Source organism: Mya arenaria, chromosome 1 (assembly GCF_026914265.1).
Source record: "Mya arenaria isolate MELC-2E11 chromosome 1, ASM2691426v1".
Classification (NCBI taxonomy): domain Eukaryota; kingdom Metazoa; phylum Mollusca; class Bivalvia; order Myida; family Myidae; genus Mya; species Mya arenaria.
Genome location: NC_069122.1, coordinates 7,742,655 through 7,765,583, shown reverse-complemented (window position 1 = coordinate 7,765,583; position 22,929 = coordinate 7,742,655). Strand labels below are relative to the sequence as shown.

Below are 22,929 nucleotides of genomic sequence, written 5' to 3'. Positions count from 1 at the left end.
CATTACAATACTACTTTTACATCTATACTTAACATCATACACATTCAATAGCCACTACAAACATGACAACACATAACATTATGATATCACTTTTACATCTATACTTAACATCATACACATTCAATAGCCACTACAAACATGACAACACATAACATTATGATATCACTTTCACTTCTATACCTAACATAATACACATTCAATAGCCACTACAAACATGACAATACATAACATTACAATATTACTTTTACATCTATACTTAACATCATACACATTCAATAGCCACTACAAACATGACAATACATAACATTACAATATTACTTTTACATCTATACCTAACATCATACACATTCAATAGCCACTACAAACATGACAACACAAAACATAATAATAATTTTCTTTTTACATTCATATCTAACTTCCTATTCAATAATAAGGCTGTCTGTGTAAAATGGTGATTTTTATCTCATGTCTATAAAGCATTTGTGTGCATTCTGTTAAGAAATTGGTCAATCGAGTATATAGAGAATACTAAGTTAGTGCCGAGTATGGAGGAAGTTTATCTGGCAAGGCGGAGGAATTTATCGGGTGAGCCTAATGCGAACCCGATAAAATCCGTAGCCAAACCAGATAAACTTTCTCCATCCACGGCACTTACCTAGTATTCTACTTATCCTGTTACTTTGTTTTAATTTAGTATTTTTAAAAGTAAGGGGAGCAACTGTTTTCCCTGTTGACGTCGTCACACTCGGTATCCATGTTTAAATCGCCCCCCCCAATAGTTCTCTAACCTGTTTAACTTTTTTAATACGTTTATATTCAAAGTCATTGCATTTTAATATGTCAATATCCATTCAAACCATAAAAAAACTTTGAATGTGCATAAACATTGATCAGTCTCCAAACATAATCTGATGATGTAACAATTATTCCGTAAGTCACAGAGTACAGTACACAGGTCATATTCAACATCACGAGTGTTTACAAACAACGCCACATGTTAAATAGATTTAATTCATGTTGATAGTGTTGGATGTTTAGAACTGCACCGGCAAAGAGATCATTCCTTTCTGTTGTAAGTGAGATTTTGTCATACACCACAGAAATTGAATAAAATATCGACGAGTATCATTGAATGCTGTTTCACAATTTCCAGCATTTGCGGTGTGGTAAGATTTTCACATCACATGTGGATTTCCAGGTCGATTGTTTTGTCAGTGTCATTAGTATGCAGATTGGTGGAAGTTTATGGGCGAGTGATTGTTGTGTTCGAATGGTTGCGTTCTATTGATAAGATACTGAAACAGAATTTGTGCTTTTCCTCTGACATTGCAGAATATAGAAAAGAAGTTCGTTTTCGCGGTCAAATGACTACCTGACTGTTGATAAACATCACGTGGTCTACTATCCTAATAAACTAAAGTTTATACGGCACCCTGTTATTGGACCGATTTGTATGCAAGTGACAGGATCAAATTAATTATTCGCTCGATTTAGTGCAAAGATTTTATGAACCGTTATCATAGAGTTTTATAAGTACATTTATGTTCCAAATAAATAACGAAAACACTTATTTTATACGTGGGGCATGAAAACATAACAAAATTACTACGCCGCAATTTATTGAATGACAATTTGAAAGGTCGAATGAGTTAGCAAAACAGTTGCGGATAATCATTGGACATAATACATTTTTCTTAGTTTGAGAATGTTTGATGATACAAATATACCCAGTCGTCTTGCTGTCAGAGACCAGTCTGTTCTGCTTGAAGACGTTCGAACATTTGTTTTCGTCTGTAAATTATTTGGTATGAAAGCAAATGTTCGAACATTCAGCTTCAAGATCAAGAATACGTTTGAAAAACGGAATTACCATTTTTCTTATAAACGGTTAGTTGTTAATTCCAAATATATCTTTATTTTAACTTATCTAACATTTCTTTAAATTTTAAATATTTCATTTGCAAATATTTTCTTTTTCAAAGTGAAGTGTTCTGTGAAGTAACTACAATGGATTTTTAAAGTAGATATTTTCATTGTTGTTATTTTACTGATAAAAGTTCATATTTCATCGAAATGCATGAAATATATGTCATATTTAAAACAAGTCAATATATTTTATTTAATGGAATAATTAGGAACTACATCCCTATTATCAAAATAACAGTATTTGTTAAAATCAGATTGTTCATCGGTTGTTTCCGTTTTGATTTTGAAAGTACATAATCAGTTAAATTGTCAGATTAAACTTCTTAACGCCTGGCCAGTTAGACAGTCTTACCCTGTTTGTAAGGATAATGACGATGTCTGCAGCTCCGTAACAGGACTCCGATTCAGGCAGGTCCCATGCAAGTCTAAAGCCAGTTGGTGATTTGTTTTCAATCCTCATGTTCGTTGGGCCATTGTCTGTAGATTTAAAAAAAAAGTTCATGTTATTGAACTGATTGTATGTATATGTATTAATGAGTTTTACGAAGGAAATGAGTTTACATAAATAGAAGCTTATAAAATCCTGCTCAAGTCTATATCTATATATTAAGGATATATTTTTACATATATAAATCTACAATAAATACTGAATTTTCTGCTATAAATAACGTGTATCTTTATAACTTGGTTAAACCAATTGTACTATATATTTGGAACAAAGGTAACAATGATAAAACATCATCACAACTTCAAATCAGAACTCTACAGTTAACAGATATCGGGAAAATACGAAATCAAATGCTATTTTTGCCAGAAAGCGTAAGTGGCGAATGATAAAAGTTACATAATTATGTTTACGTAAGGATCTTCCATTTACTGTTTTGTAAAAACAAATTTTGTAAAAAAATGCCGACAAAATAAAATCTGCAGAGTAGCTCCTTTCAAGAACAGTTGATATATGGTAAAGGGATCATCACTCAAGCGGATGAAGTGGATTTTTTTCAAAGTAACATTATTATGTATTAAATTATTCCGAAGGACCAAAGAATACGCAATTATTGTATAGCTTGAAAAAAGTTTTGTTCAGTATCAAATGAAACAAGAATGTAGGACAAGGCATACTGTTAAAATATTTAAAGGAACATAGCAATTGCTTTCATTGATTAATTCCACCTACATTTTTCTAAACCAAGAAGGTTTGTCAGCGGACCCACCTGAAAGGAAAAAAATGACAAGACTTTAGTTTTTAACAATATTAAACTATCATGCTGTTCTCGTATTTTGAAATGCGATGTTTATGGAGAAGATAACGAGATAATAAGGCTATGATAGATATTAAGCAGTTATGCCTATTTATTATGGCCAGATTATGAAGACATCCATAAATGGACATGGTTAATGCTTAAGTCTGTTTGCAAAATGTCTAGAAGTTTTGAGAAGCCATCAGAAGGTGTTCCTGATGGGCTCGAAACAATAAATTTTTGGGTCAAAGGGGTAAATTTTAAATTTAATTGCGTCGTCTTAAACATTATTTCTTTAAAATTGAAGCTATATATCCAACAATTGAGAACTAAGGGTGAAACAACAGACCTATACTTAAATGAAATCACTGAGCTTGTTTGCATCTGATTCTCGCGCTTCATGACCAAGCCAAAAGCGATTTAGGTGGATACCCAGGGATTCCTCCATAACGTATTATAACACACCTTCTGAACATTACTTCAAAAAACGTGAATTAAAAACGATTCTTTTTTCACAAGTTCAGAAGGATTATGGTGTTTTGAAAGAAGCAAATCTTACGTCAAATGTAGTGGTTGCTGTAAGCATTGCTTGATTGTAAGCTACGATCTCTAGTTCGCCCGAAGCCGTTTCAAGATCCTTCTTGCTGACCGTCAACCAGCAGTTGTCAATGTCTACAATTTGTGTTGGCAGAAGGCACACCCCATTCTGATCGAAACCGATACACCGTGGATCTGAGTTGTCATTCTGAAAAATACGTTAAAACGAAAACAAATATATATATCAGAAGATGTGTTGTTTTTTTAATCAAAAGAAAACAACCAGGATTTGGTAAGTTTGTGATGTTTGTGTACTTTTAGGTAGTGTTTATGCGTTTGTGTTTCTAGCTTATGCCGTTTCATCCCTTCCCGTTTTAAAGCCATACAGAAGAAACATTTAAGAAAAAAACACGAATAATAGTCTATAACACCCTGCAGGCTGCCTGAGAAATCAATTTATCACAAATTTTAATTGACCATAAAATGCCTTATAAAAGTCTTATAAACATTTGATTTATTTTAGTGCCAGCACAAATAAAGGAAAACTCCGTGAAAACAAACACATAAATTATAAGTGAAATTGAAATACCCCTCTTCTAGCTTCTGTGAAATTGTTATATGTGACCATGTCATTCTTTCCTGGCGATTTCACTGTCAGTCTTATTTCAATCTTGTGCACACCACTTTGCCGATCAGACGCCAAAAAGTTTGCTCTGAAAACGAAAATTACTTTTCTTAATAATTTGAGAAAATAAATAACAGCCTTGGTGTGTTTGGACCTGTCCCTTCATGAAAACAGTAATTGCAACATCGTCAACGTTTGTGTTTGACTTTTAAATCGAATACGACAGCGTAAATTGTTAACTTTAATGAATAACAACGCAAATCAATTTCGATACCTGGTTCATAAATCGTACAACTAATTCACACTTAAAAGGTATAATTTAGAAGCAGCTATTCATAAACAATATTACAAACCTAGAACTATATTTGTATGCTCCACCATTTACATTTAATGCAATGCGATGCCCCGAGCTGTTTACACTTGAAATGGTCGGCGGAGATCCGTCAATTCTCACGAGCGTCGAATCCGACTTTGTTTTTCCCATAACGTCAGTTGCTCTGATCCATACACGCAAACGGTCGCCATCTTCAAGGATTCTTTTCGTGGATATTCTTTCCTGAAGAGTAATGTTTGACCATCCTGTTGTTGGCACTTCCTCTGATGCGGATTGCTCATATGCGACTTCAAATCTTATGATGCCATGATAATTGGGAATGGCCTTACGTGTACGTTCACCCTCATCGTCATCAAGAGCATCGGCAACAAACCTGAAGATAAAATCCATGATTGTTCTTGTTTACTCCATTTATTCAGTGGGCTTATTTGTTTCACGCTACGTTTCAAAGTGGAATACTGCACGTTTATTGATAAATGTGCTATTGTTTTGTGTTCCACGGTTTTTGATCCTTGTTCCATTAAACAAATTCCCAGTAAGGTTTTAGCTGTAAGAGTGTTTCCATTTCGTTTTCCTTGCGTTATTGATATTAATATCATGTTTACCATGTTAAGCACCCCGATAAAAGTATTCAAAAGTTACTCAACAACCCTCCTACCCATGAAAACTGTTAAAATACACCGAGCAAAAAACAGTTTTTACTTACTTCAAACTCATAAGTATTCCATCATCTTCTATGTCCTTGAACTGAACTGGGAATTTCTCGATTTCAGCCAGAAATTTCCCTCCTTCATGCAGTTTGTTTGCAAAGTGTCCATCCCATCTCACGTTCACTGTTACCATGTTATCTGCGTCAACATTTACTCAATAATACTATACTGTCTTTCCCAAACAAATGATATTAGGGAAGAGAATAATTTGGAAGCACAAAATGCAGAGGCCGCGGATTGATTTAAACTGTTCATTGACGTTAATGATTAGTAAACACTGTCAACCTCCCCTAGCAACGGCTGGATCGGTATTCATTTCTCTAGATTCATTAACATACTAAAGGTTAATTCAATAATGTAGAAGGAACAGACAATTATTGTTAACACTGACCGCAAACGCACGCTCCAATTTAAAATTAACTCAATATCATGTTGAATGTAGGAAGTGTTCTATATTATTTATATTTTCGTTTTTGAAATTGTCTTCGTAATGTTTTCATCAACTTAGTATTTCAGATGATCACAATAATTCGTCTAATGCAACAATGCCGATACAATAAAAGCCAGATATATTGACAATGAGTGTCTAACCTTCTTCGGCAGAAGGTGTTTGCCAAGTGTATCCAGTTTCCTCTACAGCACTGGAGATGTACAGTTTCTTGTCCGACTCGTTACTTACAGATATCTCAGATGTATCATCGTAAAGAACAAAGCGTCGGGCGGTTCGAGAATTGTTAGCCATATCGGAAACTTTCAATAGCACACTAAAATAGGTATTTCTAAATTTGGTTTTGAACATCTCATGCATAAAATGCAAGTTATTGAATTGCATTCTGAGTGATCGAAACAAAGTTTTAATATTAAGGATATTGTGTTTTTTTGTCGTTCAATTACAAATCTATAATACATATTGATTTTTTGCTAAAAACAACGTGTATCTTTATTACTTGGTAAAATAATGTGTAGTTTATTTTTGGAATAATCATTGAAAAGCCCCAGTAGTTTCAATTTTAAAACCAATTGATAAAAAATTTAATCCCGCATTTCTGTCACCTTTGCTAAGTCGTTATCAATAAAAAAAAATACCTGTACATTCCAGGTTCGGCGGGTGTGTATGAAATAGAGATTTCTCCGCCTGTGTAGTTCAGTATTCTGTTGAAAACTGGGTCAATGGGCGTGGCTTCTTCGAGCCTCTCGTCTCTATTGGGTGCCAATTTAAACACCTCCATATAGTACTGCCATATGCCAGACATCGAATCTGTCCATCCCGACCAACGGGCTTTGATGGTGCTCTATAATAAATATGCACTTGCAAGTTTCATTACATGCTTGGTTTATGATAAGTAACCAAAAAATTCAATCCAGAGAGAAATATTGCAAACCGAAATGAATCCACAACTTCGATTCGATATTTCCATCCTTGGGATTATTCATTATTCTCTTCAAAACAGTCACTGTTAGACAAAGGTGTCTAGTGATTAACGCAGATTTTAAATTGTCTACAAGTATAATAAACAATATAGTTGATAACATCTTACACTGGTAAACTCATTGTCTATGTGCAGAGGCTTGGAAAGGCATGACCCGGAAGCTAAAGAGCAGTGCTCAGGTGCAACAAAATCGAAACGGAACTCCAACTGTAAAAAAAACAATTCCAATGTATAAATAAACATTTGTTGTATATAAAACATGATTGTCTAAAGACAGCGTATATTCGATTTATGTGATTTAACATAGATACTTACGTTTTCCTTGCCATAAAGGCCATTGTAATGTTTGGTTTCATACGATTGGCCTTGGTTGTCGATGTTTACTAGCTTTTGAAAACCACCGCTACGCGATCGGAACTTAAGAAGAAGACTGCAAAAAAATTCAATTCACGATTAACGTCAACTGGCACAATTCTACCTGAAACTTACAATTTTATTTATCTTGGAAACATGACACTGTAAAAGTAATTAATTTCAACAATTTCATATTTTGTAACGACTTACATATCTCCATGTTCAATCAAGGTCGCAAAGTTTTCATCGTTGATTTCACAAGTGTCCTTCTCTACTGCAGGATTATCTTCGCTTATACCAGTCTCACAGTTGTAGGTTTTGTTAGAAGCAATGTATCGATTAACGCCCCCTAGTATAAAGAAAACATATCATGTATAAGTACTATGTAACAAATCAAATTAAAAAGATGACTTAGCATTACTTCACTTTACTCCTTCTTTTGCCTAAATAATATACAGTTAACTTAATTGATCAACAATTTTCACTGTTATCCCGCACTGATACCCACTAGCGCACTGGTACCCGCTGACATAATAGTTCGATGTAATACGGGGTTTATCTTACATCGTCTCGTATCTCCTGTTTATAAATATTGTTCATATTTTGGTATCAGTTTTGCATCAATTTCCGAAAATGATCTGTTTTGTTCGGTATAATACAATGAATATTACTGATTGGAACTGTGCAACTTGTCTATCTCAGGCAAACTCCGTGGACCTTTAGACAGAATGGAGTGTTTCCTTTCAGACTGACAATCTTTATATAGTGGCACACTTGTTACTACCGCTCATATTTACCAATCAAAGTTTGACTTTACTATTAATAAGGTATATTGATATCATTATGCCAAGAATAAAGAATTATCAGTTTATTACAAGCAAGTATTTTATTTTTTTTAAATATTTCGATTGTTGGCAGCCAAAAATAATCGTCATACCTTAGCAAACAGCAGTGATGTTTTATGGCGAAATTGGAAATGTTGCCGAACTGCTTTACAATCGATGACATTAGTTAGAATATAAGAGTATCAGTCAAAAAATGCTCTTACCATCACGCGGTATTTTGCTTACAGATGCCTCTATACTGCTTGCGACAATTCCAATTTTAGCGTCATGGACATAATTAGGCCTTTGTGGGAGTTCAGGAATGTCGATCAACGTATCAAATTCAAACCTCAGATTATTAAAACGCTTTTGATTGCTGAAAATATAAATTCACTTAAAATCTTCTAATTTAATGAACGGAGAAGATGTTTCCCATTTCAAACAACATAAGATACATTTATATATATTGGCATCTGGGAGAGAACTAAACTTTTGAAAAGAACACAGGCGAAAATAAACCGGCAAGGCATTTTATTCAAGTAGATAAAACAATACTTAAAAATGGGTTTTATAATAATGTTGTAAGTCTTAAGGTTTCGATCTAAGCGCCTTTTTGGTGACAAAAAAGCTTTTCCCAGCCGGATTTTCTCTGTTCTCTTAAATGTTTTATTCAGTATAAATGTTTTCATATATATGTCATGTTCCAATAATAAACGTATGCATGTATATGTACATGTATATATATTATATATGTCATCATCGTCAAATCTTAAATGAATACATCGATATTATAGTTTAATATCAATAATGTCAACAATATAAAACAAACCTCCACACAAGCGTGAAGTTATTTTCATCTTTCCCGACCACAGTGAACATGTACTGTGTTTGATTATCAGAGCGCCTTATGTGGGCCAGCGTTACGTTACTTTGGACGATTTCTGGGCGAAACTCCTCCGCAGTGCTGTTTACTTGAAAAGACAAATACGTTAAAGCACTTTTTATAATATAGTGTTTTCACTACTATTTTTTCAATATTTGATTTGACCAACAGCGTTGAAGATCGTTGTGTTTCTTTCATTGTTTTCATTTATTCTTACATTTAGAAATTAGTTCACTTGTTTGTTAGTCGGTTATGGTTTTGGCAATTCTTCATCCATTCTTGATTTCATTCAGTCATTCTTCCAACTAAAAATGTATCACTTTTATAAACTCTCTCACAGTTTGACAGTTTTCAATCGTTTTTAGTTTTTGTCTTGGAATCAGATGTTTCTGGTATCTGTGCCTTCAGTCATATAAGATGATTTCCAATAGAACAGATCTCAATTGTTTGGAAAACTGATTCTGTTATTCATATCGTAAGTAATAGTTTTACTAATAAATATCAATTCTCGAAAGAATATATTAAAAAATGGTGTATGGTCTTTCCTCGGCAGTAAAACATCACTTGTTTTCAGACATTTACGCAAAAATTGGCTCATTTCAAGACATAAAAACAAGTTAAACTGTTAATATGCGAGAGTGCAGTTTAAGAATATGATTAAAATGTACTATTTTTCAACTATTCACGAAGGTTTATAAATCAGCCTTTTTTATGAATTATCCTTACTGTTAATGCATCCGTCGTATTGGTTCGTGGAATAAAACGAGGGCTCACATTTGCATGAATAGTTTTCACAGTCCCCAGGATAGCAGGGTCGTTGATAGGAACAGGTGACTGCAAATATAGTCCAAGCTTTTTATAAATGATCTAGACGTTTCCAGAAAACAACTGATAACCATATTATCTTTCAATAGAAAAGCAAATTGCCATGAATAAGCTGTACATTCATATACATATATAATGCTTCATGTAAAATTTGATCATAAGCAATACTGAACCACTTAAATATTTGTTTAATTGAACGCTCTTTAATCAAATGATTTGATGCAAAACGCAATTTATCAATCGAAAGGCTGTTATATTTACGACAGTTCTATACTCGTATTTTATCTAAATGGCAAACCTATGCTCTTATCTTATTTTAAGAAACTATTTGTTCTAGCCTAACATAAAATACAAATACAATGTATATGTTCTTAACATATATCAATATACACATTTTTAGGCTTATATCAATGAAAACAGAGAACAGTCTATACTTACGTGTCTGACATGATCCACCAGTGGACGTACTGGGGCAATCACATACATTTGGAGATTTACATGTCCCACCATTCTTACATGTTGGCCGACAAATAGCTGAAAATTGAACAAACGAACAAGTATGCTGAGGAAAAGAAAAGACATAACCGATTCACATTTATATGCATCCATTAATGGTTTAATATCACGTTATCCTGATATGATAGACATGAAACTGTTATAGAAGCAAATTATTATTTTCTTTAAAAATTTCAATAGATGATATATCATTGTAACAAAATCCTTTTCAGCCCGTTGCTGACATTTGTGCACGGATCTGGAAGACACGATATTATTTTTTAAGCCAATAAGGCTGTTACAAAGACGCGCTAAATAGGGAAACATAATTGTCTTCAGTATACAGTGGCATATGGAATCAGGGCCTGCACACTAGACGTGGTACAGAACGCCACCGCGTAAAACTCAAATATGGTAATATATTTATTCCCGAAAGAAGAACTATTAAAATATATGCTTCGTAAGCACATAATGTAACATTTTAATGATACAAAATGATATTATTTTACTAAATCTTTGCTTTAAGAATGGTACAACCTTGGCATTACTACAGTGGACTAAAACAGGGACACGCCAAGTATTCGTGTTTTAACCACAATGATTAAATTCAAAGAGACGCGACATTCAAACCGGCAAACAAACTTATATTACGTACGAAAGTAACTATCACCTTAATTTAGTTTGTATTTGCGGTGTCAAATTTGTTACCTTAAAGTTTACCAAAAACGAAATAGTTTGAAGATATTGAGTCAAAGGAAGTAACCATGTCACTATTTAAACAAAATTCCACTGTCAGCGTACGATTAAAAACGATTAAAGACAAATATGCCCTTTATCAAAGGAAAATACGATTTTTTTCATTGCTCAGGTGCAACAAAATCGAAACGGAACTCCAACTGTAAAAAAAACAATTCCAATGTAAAAATAAACATTTGTTGTATATAAAACATGATTGTCTAAAGACAGCGTATATTCGATTTATGTGATATAACATAGAAACTTACGTTTTCCTTGCCATAAAGGCCATTGTAATGTTTGGTTTCATACGATTGGCCTTGGTTGTCGATGTTTACTAGCTTTTGAAAACCACCGCTACGCGATCGGAACTTAAGAAGAAGACTGCAAAAAAAATTAAGTTCACGATTAACGTCAACTGGCACAATTCTACCTGAAACTTACAATTTTATTTATCTTGGAAACATGACACTGTAAAAGTAATTAATTTCAACAATTTCATATTTTGTAACGACTTACATATCTCCATGTTCAATCAAGGTCGCAAAGTTTTCATCGTTGATTTCACAAGTGTCCTTCTCTACTGCAGGATTATCTTCGCTTATACCAGTCTCACAGTTGTAGGTTTTGTTAGAAGCAATGTATCGATTAACGCCCCCTAGTATAAAGAAAACATATCATGTATAAGTACTATGTAACAAATCAAATTAAAAAGATGACTTAGCATTACTTCACTTCACTCCTTCTTTTGCCTAAATAATATACAGTTAACTTAATTGATCAACAATTTTCACTGTTATCCCGCACTGATACCCACTAGCGCACTGGTACCCGCTGACATAATAGTTCGATGTAATACGGGGTTTATCTTACATCGTCTCGTATCTCCTGTTTATAAATATTGTTCATATTTTGGTATCAGTTTTGCATCAATTTCCGAAAATGATCTGTTTTGTTCGGTATAATACAATGAATATTACTGATTGGAACTGTGCAACTTGTCTATCTCAGGCAAACTCCGTGGACCTTTTGACAGAATGGAGTGTTTCCTTTCAGACTGACAATCTTTATATAGTGGCACACTTGTTACTACCGCTCATATTTACCAATCAAAGTTTGACTTTACTATTAATAAGGTATATTGATATCATTATGCCAAGAATAAAGAATTATCAGTTTATTACAAGCAAGTATTTTATTTTTTTTAAATATTTCGATTGTTGGCAGCCAAAAATAATCGTCATACCTTAGCAAACAGCAGTGATGTTTTATGGCGAAATTGGAAATGTTGCCGAACTGCTTTACAATCGATGACATTAGTTAGAATATAAGAGTATCAGTCAAAAATTGCTCTTACCATCACGCGGTATTTTGCTTACAGATGCCTCTATACTGCTTGCGACAATTCCAATTTTAGCGTCATGGACATAATTAGGCCTTTGTGGGAGTTCAGGAATGTCGATCAACGTATCAAATTCAAACCTCAGATTATTAAAACGCTTTTGATTGCTGAAAATATAAATTCACTTAAAATCTTCTAATTTAATGAACGGAGAAGATGTTTCCCATTTCAAACAACATAAGATACATTTATATATATTGGCATCTGGGAGAGAACTAAACTTTTGAAAAGAACACAGGCGAAAATAAACCGGCAAGGCATTTTATTCAAGTAGATAAAACAATACTTAAAAATGGGTTTTATAATAATGTTGTAAGTCTTAAGGTTTCGATCTAAGCGCCTTTTTGGTTACAAAAAAGCTTTTCCCAGCCGGATTTTCTCTGTTCTCTTAAATGTTTTATTCAGTATAAATGTTTTCATATATATGTCATGTTCCAATAATAAACGTATGCATGTATATGTACATGTATATATATTATATATGTCATCATCGTCAAATCTTAAATGAATACATCGATATTATAGTTTAATATCAATAATGTCAACAATATAAAACAAACCTCCACACAAGCGTGAAGTTATTTTCATCTTTCCCGACCACAGTGAACATGTACTGTGTTTGATTATCAGAGCGCCTTATGTGGGCCAGCGTTACGTTACTTTGGACGATTTCTGGGCGAAACTCCTCCGCAGTGCTGTTTACTCGAAAAGACAAATACGTTAAAGCACTTTTTATAATATAGTGTTTTCACTACTATTTTTTCAATATTTGATTTGACCAACAGCGTTGAAGATCGTTGTGTTTCTTTCATTGTTTTCATTTATTCTTACATTTAGAAATTAGTTCACTTGTTTGTTAGTCGGTTATGGTTTTGGCAATTCTTCATCCATTCTTGATTTCATTCAGTCATTCTTCCAACTAAAAATGTATCACTTTTATAAACTCTCTCACAGTTTGACAGTTTTCAATCGTTTTTAGTTTTTGTCTTGGAATCAGATGTTTCTGGTATCTGTGCCTTCAGTCATATAAGATGATTCCCAATAGAACAGATCTCAATTGTTTGGAAAACTGATTCTGTTATTCATATCGTAAGTAATTATTTTACTAATAAATATCAATTCTCGAAAGAATATATTAAAAAATGGTGTATGGTCTTTCCTCGGCAGTAAAACATCACTTGTTTTCAGACATTTACGCAAAAATTGGCTCATTCCAAGACATAAAAACAAGTTAAACTGTTAATATGCGAGAGTGCAGTTTAAGAATATGATTAAAATGTACTATTTTTCAACTATTCACGAAGGTTTATAAATCAGCCTTTTTTATGAATTATCCTTACTGTTAATGCATCCGTCGTATTGGTTCGTGGAATAAAACGAGGGCTCACATTTGCATGAATAGTTTTCACAGTCCCCAGGATAGCAGGGTCGTTGATAGGAACAGGTGACTGCAAATATAGTCCAAGCTTTTTATAAATGATCTAGACGTTTCCAGAAAACAACTGATAACCATATTATCTTTCAATAGAAAAGCAAATTGCCATGAATAAGCTGTACATTCATATACATATATAATGCTTCATGTAAAATTTGATCATAAGCAATACTGAACCACTTAAATATTTGTTTAATTGAACGCTCTTTAATCAAATGATTTGATGCAAAACGCAATTTATCAATCGAAAGGCTGTTATATTTACGACAGTTCTATACTCGTATTTTATCTAAATGGCAAACCTATGCTCTTATCTTATTTTAAGAAACTATTTGTTCTAGCCTAACATAAAATACAAATACAATGTATATGTTCTTAACATATATCAATATACACATTTTTAGGCTTATATCAATGAAAACAGAGAACAGTCTATACTTACGTGTCTGACATGATCCACCAGTGGACGTACTGGGGCAATCACATACATTTGGAGATTTACATGTCCCACCATTCTTACATGTTGGCCGACAAATAGCTGAAAATTGAACAAACGAACAAGTATGCTGAGGAAAAGAAAAGACATAACCGATTCACATTTATATGCATCCATTAATGGTTTAATATCACGTTATCCTGATATGATAGACATGAAACTGTTATAGAAGCAAATTATTATTTTCTTTAAAAATTTCAATAGATGATATATCATTGTAACAAAATCCTTTTCAGCCCGTTGCTGACATTTGTGCACGGATCTGGAAGACACGATATTATTTTTTAAGCCAATAAGGCTGTTACAAAGACGCGCTAAATAGGGAAACATAATTGTCTTCAGTATACAGTGGCATATGGAATCAGGGCCTGCACACTAGACGTGGTACAGAACGCCACCGCGTAAAACTCAAATATGGTAATATATTTATTCCCGAAAGAAGAACTATTAAAATATATGCTTCGTAAGCACATAATGTAACATTTTAATGATACAAAATGATATTATTTTACTAAATCTTTGCTTTAAGAATGGTACAACCTTGGCATTACTACAGTGGACTAAAACAGGGACACGCCAAGTATTCGTGTTTTAACCACAATGATTAAATTCAAAGAGACGCGACATTCAAACCAGCAAACAAACTTATATTACGTACGAAAGTAACTATCACCTTAATTTAGTTTGTATTTGCGGTGTCAAATTTGTTACCTTAAAGTTTACCAAAAACGAAATAGTTTGAAGATATTGAGTCAAAGGAAGTAACCATGTCACTATTTAAACAAAATTCCACTGTCAGCGTACGATTAAAAACGATTAAAGACAAATATGCCCTTTATCAAAGGAAAATACGATTTTTTTCATTGCTCAGGTGCAACAAAATCGAAACGGAACTCCAACTGTAAAAAAAACAATTCCAATGTAAAAATAAACATTTGTTGTATATAAAACATGATTGTCTAAAGACAGCGTATATTCGATTTATGTGATATAACATAGATACTTACGTTTTCCTTGCCATAAAGGCCATTGTAATGTTTGGTTTCATACGATTGGCCTTGGTTGTCGATGTTTACTAGCTTTTGAAAACCACCGCTACGCGATCGGAACTTAAGAAGAAGACTGCAAAAAAAATTAAGTTCACGATTAACGTCAACTGGCACAATTCTACCTGAAACTTACAATTTTATTTATCTTGGAAACATGACACTGTAAAAGTAATTAATTTCAACAATTTCATATTTTGTAACGACTTACATATCTCCATGTTCAATCAAGGTCGCAAAGTTTTCATCGTTGATTTCACAAGTGTCCTTCTCTACTGCAGGATTATCTTCGCTTATACCAGTCTCACAGTTGTAGGTTTTGTTAGAAGCAATGTATCGATTAACGCCCCCTAGTATAAAGAAAACATATCATGTATAAGTACTATGTAACAAATCAAATTAAAAAGATGACTTAGCATTACTTCACTTCACTCCTTCTTTTGCCTAAATAATATACAGTTAACTTAATTGATCAACAATTTTCACTGTTATCCCGCACTGATACCCACTAGCGCACTGGTACCCGCTGACATAATAGTTCGATGTAATACGGGGTTTATCTTACATCGTCTCGTATCTCCTGTTTATAAATATTGTTCATATTTTGGTATCAGTTTTGCATCAATTTCCGAAAATGATCTGTTTTGTTCGGTATAATACAATGAATATTACTGATTGGAACTGTGCAACTTGTCTATCTCAGGCAAACTCCGTGGACCTTTTGACAGAATGGAGTGTTTCCTTTCAGACTGACAATCTTTATATAGTGGCACACTTGTTACTACCGCTCATATTTACCAATCAAAGTTTGACTTTACTATTAATAAGGTATATTGATATCATTATGCCAAGAATAAAGAATTATCAGTTTATTACAAGCAAGTATTTTATTTTTTTTAAATATTTCGATTGTTGGCAGCCAAAAATAATCGTCATACCTTAGCAAACAGCAGTGATGTTTTATGGCGAAATTGGAAATGTTGCCGAACTGCTTTACAATCGATGACATTAGTTAGAATATAAGAGTATCAGTCAAAAAATGCTCTTACCATCACGCGGTATTTTGCTTACAGATGCCTCTATACTGCTTGCGACAATTCCAATTTTAGCGTCATGGACATAATTAGGCCTTTGTGGGAGTTCAGGAATGTCGATCAACGTATCAAATTCAAACCTCAGATTATTAAAACGCTTTTGATTGCTGAAAATATAAATTCACTTAAAATCTTCTAATTTAATGAACGGAGAAGATGTTTCCCATTTCAAACAACATAAGATACATTTATATATATTGGCATCTGGGAGAGAACTAAACTTTTGAAAAGAACACAGGCGAAAATAAACCGGCAAGGCATTTTATTCAAGTAGATAAAACAATACTTAAAAATGGGTTTTATAATAATGTTGTAAGTCTTAAGGTTTCGATCTAAGCGCCTTTTTGGTTACAAAAAAGCTTTTCCCAGCCGGATTTTCTCTGTTCTCTTAAATGTTTTATTCAGTATAAATGTTTTCATATATATGTCATGTTCCAATAATAAACGTATGCATGTATATGTACATGTATATATATTATATATGTCATCATCGTCAAATCTTAAATGAATACATCGATATTATAGTTTAATATCAATAATGTCAACAATATAAAACAAACCTCCACACAAGCGTGAAGTTATTTTCATCTTTCCCGACCACAGTGAACATGTACTGTGTTTGATTATCAGAGCGCCTTATGTGGGCCAGCGTTACGTTACTTTGGACGATTTCTGGGCGAAACTCCTCCGCAGTGCTGTTTACTTGAAAAGACAAATACGTTAAAGCACTTTTTATAATATAGTGTTTTCACTACTATTTTTTCAATATTTGATTTGACCAACAGCGTTGAAGATCGTTGTGTTTCTTTCATTGTTTTCATTTATTCTTACATTTAGAAATTAGTTCACTTGTTTGTTAGTCGGTTATGGTTTTGGCAATTCTTCATCCATTCTTGATTTCATTCAGTCATTCTTCCAACTAAAAATGTATCACTTTTATAAACTCTCTCACAGTTTGACAGTTTTCAATCGTTTTTAGTTTTTGTCTTGGAATCAGATGTTTCTGGTATCTGTGCCTTCAGTCATATAAGATGATTCCCAATAGAACAGATCTCAATTGTTTGGAAAACTGATTCTGTTATTCATATCGTAAGTAATTATTTTACTAATAAATATCAATTCTCGAAAGAATATATTAAAAAATGGTGTATGGTCTTTCCTCGGCAGTAAAACATCACTTGTTTTCAGACATTTACGCAAAAATTGGCTCATTCCAAGACATAAAAACAAGTTAAACTGTTAATATGCGAGAGTGCAGTTTAAGAATATGATTAAAATGTACTATTTTTCAACTATTCACGAAGGTTTATAAATCAGCCTTTTTTATGAATTATCCTTACTGTTAATGCATCCGTCGTATTGGTTCGTGGAATAAAACGAGGGCTCACATTTGCATGAATAGTTTTCACAGTCCCCAGGATAGCAGGGTCGTTGATAGGAACAGGTGACTGCAAATATAGTCCAAGCTTTTTATAAATGATCTAGACGTTTCCAGAAAACAACTGATAACCATATTATCTTTCAATAGAAAAGCAAATTGCCATGAATAAGCTGTACATTCATATACATATATAATGCTTCATGTAAAATTTGATCATAAGCAATACTGAACCACTTAAATATTTGTTTAATTGAACGCTCTTTAATCAAATGATTTGATGCAAAACGCAATGTATCAATCGAAAGGCTGTTATATTTACGACAGTTCTATACTCGTATTTTATCTAAATGGCAAACCTATGCTCTTATCTTATTTTAAGAAACTATTTGTTCTAGCCTAACATAAAATACAAATACAATGTATATGTTCTTAACATATATCAATATACACATTTTTAGGCTTATATCAATGAAAACAGAGAACAGTCTATACTTACGTGTCTGACATGATCCACCAGTGGACGTACTGGGGCAATCACATACATTTGGAGATTTACATGTCCCACCATTCTTACATGTTGGCCGACAAATAGCTGAAAATTGAACAAACGAACAAGTATGCTGAGGAAAAGAAAAGACATAACCGATTCACATTTATATGCATCCATTAATGGTTTAATATCGCGTTATCCTGATATGATAAACATGAAACTGTTATAGAAGCAAATTTTTATTTTCTTTAAAAATTTCAATAGATGATATATCATTGTAACAAAATCCTTTTCAGCCCGTTGCTGACATTTGTGCACGGATCTGGAAGACACGATATTATTTTTTTAAGCCAATAAGGCTGTTACAAAGACGCGCTAAATAGGGAAACATAATTGTCTTCAGTATACAGTGGCATATGGAATCAGGGCCTGCACACTAGACGTGGTACAGAACGCCACCGCGTAAAACTCAAATATGGTAATATATTTATTCCCGAAAGAAGAACTATTAAAATATATGCTTCGTAAGCACATAATGTAACATTTTAATGATACAAAATGATATTATTTCACTAAATCTTTGCTTTAAGAATGGTACAACCTTGGCATTACTACAGTGGACTAAAACAGGGACACGCCAAGTATTCGTGTTTTAACCACAATGATTAAATTCAAAGAGACGCGACATTCAAACCAGCAAACAAACTTATATTACGTACGAAAGTAACTATCACCTTAATTTAGTTTGTATTTGCGTTGTCAAATTTGTTACCTTAAAGTTTACCAAAAACGAAATAGTTTGAAGATATTGAGTCAAAGGAAGTAACCATGTCACTATTTAAACAAAATTCCACTGTCAGCGTACGATTAAAAACGATTAAAGACAAATATGCCCTTTATCAAAGGAAAATACGATTTTTTTCATTGCTTTAGGGGAAAGGCACACTGGACCATGTATTGTCATTTCGGTTCTTTTTAGTTAAGCAAGTATTTTTTGTGATGCACATTCTAAAATTAAAAATCTATCAAAAATGTCTCAGATTCAAAATTTTATAATATTTTGTAGCAGAGATTACAGGGTTTTTTAACATGATAAAGAAATGTTTATGTATATAGTAGAGTGTTCGTTACCATTAAATTATACCCCAACAAGTGTAATGTATGTACATTACTTACGTATAATGCAGTATCTATTGCCATTATGTTTCCATCCATTTTCACACGAGTATATATAGCCGTAATCGGCGCGGATGTAATAGCTATGAGATGTACATCTGCCAAATTCAAAACGAAATATAAAATATTCAGTTTAAAGGGTACACAAATCTCGCTGTTGCAACTCTGACCATGTTTACTCCCTGTTATTTTAAATCTGATCTTTATTTGGAAATTTCAATGCAAATGAAATAATCAATGCTACGAATGTCATTTGTTTTCTCATTTTAGTTCAATTCAGATTCCATTTAAGGACTCAAATTTAACGCTAGTACAAAATATCCATGAGTTCTTCAACCGTGTCATTTCAAAAATGTACATATGAATTGACACCATGTGTTTGGCGTCAAATTTAGTCTTCAAAATGCGCATCGCTTATAAAATATAGAAAAAAGTCTTTATTACTTTCTCAAACGTCATTTCGTTCGAAAAACGCAATAAATCACTAACAGTAACTGGACGTCCCTAAAGTCGCGCGTTTTGGCTCCTACATCTTATTAAGCAATACCTTATATTCATTGAAAAGAAAAACGCCCTCTGATGTACGTCACAATGTTTTGAGAGTCAATTCTAAGCTAAATATAGACCATCTTACTTATTATCAGGGTATCTGCTATTTAAGGAAATGATTATGTTAGGTGATTGTTTCGCCTTTTATCGTTTATCGCCGAGATAGCTTGAAAAAAGCGAGCAAAAATTCAAGTAAATGTTCCTCATCCTGTCATAAACAGGAAGCAAAGTGCCATAGTTTTCCTGTTATGGTAGCGCTTTAGCTTTAAATATGAAGCTGCTACCATAACAGGAAAACTATGGCACTTTGCTTCCTGTTTATGACAGAATGAGGAACATAATACCTCAGATGATTGACAAGATAATCCAAACAATTTGTCTTAAAAAAAAAAAAAAAAAAGTATTTTAAGATAAGCCAAATTCGCACAATATTTCATTCTCGTTGCGTTTATAAAACTCCAAAAACAACGAAGCAAAGGTCTTACAGAACATCTCACGAAAGCAGAAAAATCTGTCAAGGTTTAATTACACATGTACTGGCAATATAATTGCATTTTAAGGTCATGGGCTTTTATAAAACTAGAATCGTTTCATTTTATACAAAAAGTATCTGAAATGATACCGGCAACTGCCAATGTAAAAGATTTTTTTAAAAACAATTATGCGTGTCTCAGCACTTTGGTTCTATAACATAATTACCACCATCCAAAAAACCAGAAACGGGATCGGCAATACCAGACCGGTGTGTGGCCTGTGACTCCTATTCGCCTCTGGTAATGTCTGCAAAAGTTCATTTCCGATTATTTTGTTTATTTGAAAGGCTCATTTTACTGATGTTAAATTAGAATTGACTTCAGAAAATCGCCTTTATACTCTTTAAGGTCCCATTATGTTTTAGTGATGTAAATTTATTTTTGGATGTATATGAAATGACTTCTTTAAACCTAATTGACATTTTTAACCCCTCCGCAATGATAAAAACATGCATATTTCAAAATGCAACAAAGTATATCATTCTAAAACTGTTAAAGATATGAAATATTTTACTTGAAAGCTAAAATACATTCAACTGAAAAAGGGAGGTTAGAAGATAATTAGTATTGACACAGTATTCGCGCATGTTTTTTGGAAAAAAAATGTTCTTTTTTTCCAGAAAAACACTTATTTTGTCACTAATTTACGCTATGATATAGAAATAGCAGAAAAATACAATTATAGTTTAAAAAACGTATTTTGGTGTTAGTGGGGTGCAAACCCACGCCGGTAAAGTCAAGAATAAATAACAAATTCTAACGTCTGAAGCAAATGACCAATGGGACTTTTACAAAAATGGACATTATTTAGACCTTTAAAATATGCATTGAGAACATTACGTGATAATGACACGAGTACCTGTCTCAATTTTTTCACAAAACAACATTGATAATTTTTCATTCGAAAAAACTTGCATCACATTGAATTTAGAAACATGACTTTAGTTAAGTCATTTGGAATATCAATGAAACATGCTCAGTATTTCTCCAGTCTAATCAGGCAACTACTCAGGTACTGTTGGCCGAGCGCTATGCTCCGCCTACTAATCTGCCTCATTAGCAAATAGTGGGTCGGTGGTCCAGTAAGGGATTTCGTTTATATTTTCCATACTTTTATATTTAAACAAACATCGTATGGACCTCGGGATTTTATCAGATATAATATGATAATAATATACTCACATATTGTTGAATTATTTATTACTGAGTGTCACTGGGTCTTAATTTAAAAGGAGTTTTTGTTTTATTCAAACAAATACAATTTTAAAAATAATTTTAAAAAATAAAGTGAAAATCAATGTTCATTAAATCAATATTATGGTAACCGATAAATATACGTCCTCTCCCACATTTTTAAATTTAGAAATGCATGTTTAAAGGGTCTAGACACCAGATGATACCACTAGCTGAAAAAAGAAAATTGTCAAAACCTAAAAATGATGTATTTGATTACAACGCATTGAACACTACACACAATTGTATTACATCGCTTACGACACATGTATCTTTCGCAGCTATTGCGTTTTTTTTTTTCAATTCGAAATTTACTGGGTTTGTCTTACACGTAAATCCCAGTACATTTAAAAATTATGCCCGTATAAGTATCTGTTCTAATTACATGACTTTCAGATTCTAAATATACACATAATAAACTGGGAAAACATTATGCGCTCTTTCAAACAGATAAACAAAATATTAATTTTCATCATGTAAAATGATGTATTATTACGCTTACTAGTTAGTATTGATAATTTTCGGCCTGTTTTAATGAAATACTGTATTTTCCGATTTTGAAACCATTCTGTTGTCTAGCAAAAAACCTTTGTCGTAACTGAAAATTTAAATCTGTGGAAACGCTCACAAATATCAACTAGTTAATTTCTAATCTAATTTTCTGTTCATTTTTTATACTGCCTAAAGTCAAATCACACAATTATATATCTAAATAACAAAATATGACGCTGATATAATTTCATTTTACGATTAAAATCGACTAATATCTTTATTGATTTGGTCTCATGGAAAGGGATCGCATTCATGACATAATCATATCTTACGTACGTTAACTATAACATGCTTGTTATGAAATATATTTCTATGTTAAACAATTGGGTGTAATTCAAGTGCTATTTTACTAAGTCCAGTTGATCTAGTATGATAAACAATGTGAACACGCTTATTTTGAGGAAAGATCTCATACCATCGTCATCGTCATCAAATTTACGTTTAGATAATGTGGTCAATAGAAATGTTTATAAATTATTAATAAAAGCATATCATGTACATAAATAAGCCAACTGGAAAATATAAAGTTTTACGAATACCTACCCAGACCAGCTGTGTGACGTAACAAACGAAACAGCTATTGCAGCAAACACAACAAGTCCAAAACACATCCCCCGCATCAT

General features: G+C 32.9%; 1 protein-coding gene across 1 annotated transcript in view; it reads right to left on the bottom strand.

The window, feature by feature from the left end:
• LOC128236139 (uncharacterized) overlaps window positions 1-22,929 on the bottom strand; it is a 40,564-nt gene extending 17,635 nt beyond the window's left edge. The window contains exons 1-28 of the mRNA XM_052951008.1: window positions 22,850-22,929; window positions 19,440-19,537; window positions 18,270-18,365; window positions 17,733-17,840; window positions 16,953-17,094; window positions 16,348-16,499; window positions 15,510-15,648; window positions 15,260-15,374; window positions 15,120-15,151; window positions 12,882-13,016; window positions 12,277-12,428; window positions 11,439-11,577; window positions 11,189-11,303; window positions 10,128-10,251; window positions 9,591-9,698; window positions 8,811-8,952; window positions 8,206-8,357; window positions 7,368-7,506; window positions 7,119-7,233; window positions 6,912-7,010; window positions 6,460-6,665; window positions 5,965-6,137; window positions 5,370-5,511; window positions 4,683-5,036; window positions 4,294-4,417; window positions 3,727-3,912; window positions 3,104-3,140; window positions 2,279-2,403 (exon numbers count right to left, since the gene is read on the bottom strand). Coding sequence (XP_052806968.1) covers window positions 2,279-2,403; window positions 3,104-3,140; window positions 3,727-3,912; window positions 4,294-4,417; window positions 4,683-5,036; window positions 5,370-5,511; window positions 5,965-6,137; window positions 6,460-6,665; window positions 6,912-7,010; window positions 7,119-7,233; window positions 7,368-7,506; window positions 8,206-8,357; window positions 8,811-8,952; window positions 9,591-9,698; window positions 10,128-10,251; window positions 11,189-11,303; window positions 11,439-11,577; window positions 12,277-12,428; window positions 12,882-13,016; window positions 15,120-15,151; window positions 15,260-15,374; window positions 15,510-15,648; window positions 16,348-16,499; window positions 16,953-17,094; window positions 17,733-17,840; window positions 18,270-18,365; window positions 19,440-19,537; window positions 22,850-22,929 — 3,729 coding nt within the window. The remainder of the gene's footprint in view (window positions 1-2,278; window positions 2,404-3,103; window positions 3,141-3,726; window positions 3,913-4,293; window positions 4,418-4,682; window positions 5,037-5,369; window positions 5,512-5,964; window positions 6,138-6,459; window positions 6,666-6,911; window positions 7,011-7,118; window positions 7,234-7,367; window positions 7,507-8,205; window positions 8,358-8,810; window positions 8,953-9,590; window positions 9,699-10,127; window positions 10,252-11,188; window positions 11,304-11,438; window positions 11,578-12,276; window positions 12,429-12,881; window positions 13,017-15,119; window positions 15,152-15,259; window positions 15,375-15,509; window positions 15,649-16,347; window positions 16,500-16,952; window positions 17,095-17,732; window positions 17,841-18,269; window positions 18,366-19,439; window positions 19,538-22,849) is intronic.